Source organism: Sinocyclocheilus grahami, unplaced genomic scaffold (genome assembly GCF_001515645.1).
Source record: "Sinocyclocheilus grahami isolate Dianchi unplaced genomic scaffold, SAMN03320097.WGS_v1.1 scaffold3926.1, whole genome shotgun sequence".
NCBI classification, from domain to species: domain Eukaryota; kingdom Metazoa; phylum Chordata; class Actinopteri; order Cypriniformes; family Cyprinidae; genus Sinocyclocheilus; species Sinocyclocheilus grahami.
This window is the reverse complement of record NW_015508958.1, coordinates 5268-9509: the sequence shown is the minus strand read 5'-3', so window position 1 is coordinate 9509 and position 4242 is coordinate 5268. Positions and strand designations below refer to the sequence as shown.

General features: G+C 36.0%; 1 protein-coding gene across 1 annotated transcript; it reads right to left on the bottom strand.

Annotated features, from left to right (window-relative positions):
* Positions 1-148: 148 nt before the first annotated feature.
* Positions 149-1697, bottom strand: LOC107576559 (alcohol dehydrogenase class-3-like). Its single transcript, XM_016262718.1, has 4 exons — positions 1617-1697; positions 944-1045; positions 353-494; positions 149-240 (listed from the first exon to the last, which is right to left on the bottom strand). The coding sequence occupies exons 1-4, from the start codon at positions 1632-1634 to the stop codon at positions 149-151; spliced, it is 354 nt and encodes a 117-aa protein (XP_016118204.1). The 5' UTR covers positions 1635-1697.
* Between the last annotated feature and the right edge of the window lie 2545 nt (positions 1698-4242).

Genomic DNA, 4242 nt, shown 5'->3' with positions numbered 1-4242 from the left:
TTTTTTTTTTTTTTTGCAATTTAATGTGTTATTGCTGAATAAATGTATCATTTCTTCCTAAAAAATGTAAATCTTACTGACCCCAACTTTTTAACAGTAGTGTATTTTCACTACTAAAGGAAAAATGACAATTAATTTATTTTCATAATTACCTGATTTTCTGACACAGGTTGGTTTTAGGATTTTTACAGAACTTGCACTCTCCACATTGGGGTACATACAGCGGAATAACAGTATCGCCTTCAACAACAAAGAGAAAGAGCTTCAAGATTTCTGCATAACACCCAGAACTGCTCACATTTTACACATTAAATGTCATTCACGTGAGGGTAAATAGTCCATTTTGACATGCCTGGTTTGAATTTGGTGACCCCTTCGCCAACACTCTCAACAGTGCCTGCCCCCTCATGACCCAGGATGACAGGAAACAAGCCCTCAGGGTCACTCCCACTCAGAGTGTAGGCGTCAGTGTGACACACACCTGTAGCATGAATCTAAAACATACAACTATGAAGACTTCTCACAGTTACAGATTTCGAACAGCTATGCATTAAGCTATGCAGTAATAAATGACTTGATTTGATTGTTTAATTATTTTAATAAAGAACACAAACAGGCTTCTGCATAATCATGCTCAAGACAATACTGCGGGGTCAAAACTGAACACCTGCCCGGTGTAAATCTGTCACAGAACATGGTGCTTTGACAGGGTGCAGCTGCAAGCTGGTTTGTTACAGCTTTAGTAGAGCCGGTGCAATTAGAAAGTGAAATTGTGACTCTATCAGTTATGAAAACATCTCAAAATACTCTGATATGTCACTTTAAAATGTTAAAAACAAAGGTTTTATGGAGCACCAAAGTACTCGGTGCTATCTACAATTTATCCACATCAAATAACCTATTGCTTTTGTCAAAAGGTACAATGTTCAGATTAATGGTTTACCTTCACTCGAACTTCATGGGCTTTAGGTGGAGCTACTTCCACCTCTTCAACGGAAAGAGGCTTACCAGCCTCCCAGGCCACTGCTGCCTTGCACTTGAGCACCTGAGGATGAATTGAGAAGATTTCAGTTCATAAATCCTCTTAGAAGAATTGTTTTGGTAACTCATTTTCCCATAAAATGAAGGTTATGTAAGCCACTGCTCTGGATGAAGTTATGCAGATACAGTGCAGTTTGAGATGCAATTAGATGCACAAAACCATGTGATTTTTAATACATTTCATGTACAGTTTAGCAAAATCGACCCAATATATAGTGAATCTCTATGTATATGATGTAATAAATCAATGCTGAAAGCTCGTTGAATGCAACAATAACGAGATCAGACTAACATGTTTCTGATCTTTTACGCATGCATTGTCACATATCTGAAAACAGAAAACAAGGGCAACGGAAAACAGGTCAAAGCAGCACAATGGATCTTTGTATACCAAGATCTGCACTCCTGTATTGCACAAGTGCTGTTACATATTTGAAACCGTTTTTGATTGTACGTCTTTGCACTCGAGTTTTTTCACAAATAGTGCAAAATTACGATTATTAAAAGCGTCCAAATGCACGCTGTAAATACTTAACGTTGTTCAAAGGGTGAGGGCAAATTCGCTGCAAACTTACTTTCCCGGTTGTGTCCATGCTTTTCTTCTACCACGAGAGGAAGGAAAGGAGGGGTGGGGCAAACTGAAGAACTCTTTCTTCAACCAATAAGAGACCAGGATGTGGCTACGCTTGAGCAAAGTTCGTTGTTTTTCTCAGCGCAAGCAGCGCTTTTCCATTTTATTGGTTTGTTGCTAAACGATTAATCTTTTGAATTGTAAACAATGAATTAAAGAGCAACTAGAAATTGCGTCTCAAAGCATTTCTGATGCCTGTACACTGTAAATATGTAATAAGTTATGTCTGGAAATGGAACTTTAGGTCATCTGGTCTTTCAATGTCCACATGCATAACTATCAGCACAGTTTCGGTAGTTGAAATAGGCTGCTGTATTTGTATTATATAATAATCACAAAATCAATTAGGAACTGTGAAATATAGTGACCAAAATGCCATCCTTTAATGTCTGACATGCTGTCACTTGTCTATTTATCAGCATCTTCAAAATGTATAATTGTTATTTTAAACTGTAGTCAGTGACATGTTGTTTTTCCAAGAATAGTAATTTTCCAATGCTGTCTGGTTCTGCACTGAAGATCTGGAAAAAACCCTGACTAAACACTTTGTCCAGCTGTTGATAACACGACACATTGCTTTTTTATAAACCGTCTCTGACAGCTTTGCAGAATCAGGAATCATTCAAACACTTGAGCAATAGCATATTTTGGAATTTGTGAACAAACATGTTGGTAAATCACAGTAGAATTAGTAAAAAAAAGCAAGTTGGCCATGTTAAAACTACAGTAATACCATCGATTTTATTTTGCAAGTCCATGGTGGCATCTGGAGTTCAAATGAAACAAATTGCAATTCTGTAAATGCAAATATTCATTATAATCCAACAATGTTTTCTACATTATTATAAGTATCTGTGTAGTTGGCTTTACCATTTTGTCACACTACAGAACCTTGATGTTGCTCAAGTCTATACTGGTCCAACTGTCAGTGGATGCAAACCAACCAGTCAAGGCTATGGAGACACCTGTCCTCTTTGAACACAGGGATGTGGTAACTTAAAACCTCAGCCCTATTAGTATACCAAATTTAAAAAATCTACTGCAGAAAAATACACATATGTTACAAAACAAAGTAAAAAGTTCCGCTGTACAAGAGAGTCATCAAATAACAGTCCAAATGCTGCTTCAGGCTTCTCACTGGAAGTCTCCCCAGAAGAAGAAAGGACACATCCCATACTGCGAGACCTTCATCATCTTCCACCTGCAAAGCAAGTAAGAAAAAAGTGACGTGTTTCTCCTACTACAATGAAGATGTTTTAATTGAATGAAAAATACAGATCAGCAGGGCTGGGCGATACAGCCCAAAAAAATGATCACGCTATTTTTTTTGTCATATCAGTCGATATCGATAATTATCACGATAAATGTCAAATCTTTATTTCTTTCAAGTTTAAAGCCAGATTTTTGCTCCAAAATGAAAGTTGTAGAAACCAGACCATTCATTTCCTTAACAAAATAAATAGAAAAATAGAAAAAATAATTTCTTAGTTTCTGCATGTTCTAATGAGTGATATTGGTTCAAATCAAGAAACAGATTTGGGTTGACTGATAATATTAATAATAACATCACTTTTTTTTGTCTCTTAGAAATGCACATTTGATAGTCGCTTGAGTTAGGATGCAGAGGTAAATATTTGTTCATTATCAAAATCAGTAACATTTGTAAAAATTGTAGCAACCTCCATTTTATATGGTTAAATTTATTCTGAGTAAGCATTGGTCTCCCATAGTAGCATACATTTAAATCATGATAAACAGTTAAAACCATGGTACAACTATAAATATATGTTTTTTTTAGGTAGCCTATTTGTATGAAAAACAGTAGTCTAAAAACATTCAGTATAAATGCACACATGCTATACCTTAATCTATACTATAATTACCATAACTCCAGTATAAAAAAATTCAGTGTGAATATCCCAAGTTTCTGCCACAATGCCTTGGTGCAGTGAGTGTTACTACAGTAAATCCATGGTAAATGATGGCGATGTGTAGATTGAACAGCCTTCTGACTGTCTCGTTGCACACAGTGTTTCTCCTGTTTGATTTTAAACTAGTTTAAATCAATTTTAAAGTAATTTGTGTTCATCGCTGAATTCAAGCAGTGGATCGCACAGCACTGTTTAGTGCTCGCGTGACCAAGTAAACACATCTGCTCTAGTGAACTTTGATCCGAGTGGATAAACGATCTGTGTGGCGCGCTTCAAATGAGCTGCGCTGTTTCGTTACGCTTTTGGCGCATAAACATTATATCGAACATTTATCGAACTCTTCATATCGTTTTATCAAGGAAAATTATATCGTGATAATTATCGTTATCGTATTATCGCCCAGCCCTAGAGATCAGATATAATATTCACATATAATCAGAATGAGCTTTAATGCCAGGTATGTTTACACATACGAGGAATTTGTTTTCGTGACCGAAGCTTCCACAGTGTAACAGAATGACAGTGACAGAACAAAAAACACAGATAAAAAAAAAATAATAATAAATGAAAAGTAAAACAAGGAATAAAAAATACACAAATCGACAATTGTATGTACAGGTATATTATGTGCAAATTGAA

Bases quoted from the DNA above. Each gene is read 5' to 3' on its own strand.
- LOC107576559 (XM_016262718.1), bottom strand. The intron at 495-943 runs GTAAACCATTAA...TGTATGTTTTAG, and splicing joins CCCATGAAGTTCGAGTGAAG to ATTCATGCTACAGGTGTGTG. The intron at 241-352 runs GCATGTCAAAAT...TTGTTGTTGAAG, and splicing joins GGTCACCAAATTCAAACCAG to GCGATACTGTTATTCCGCTG.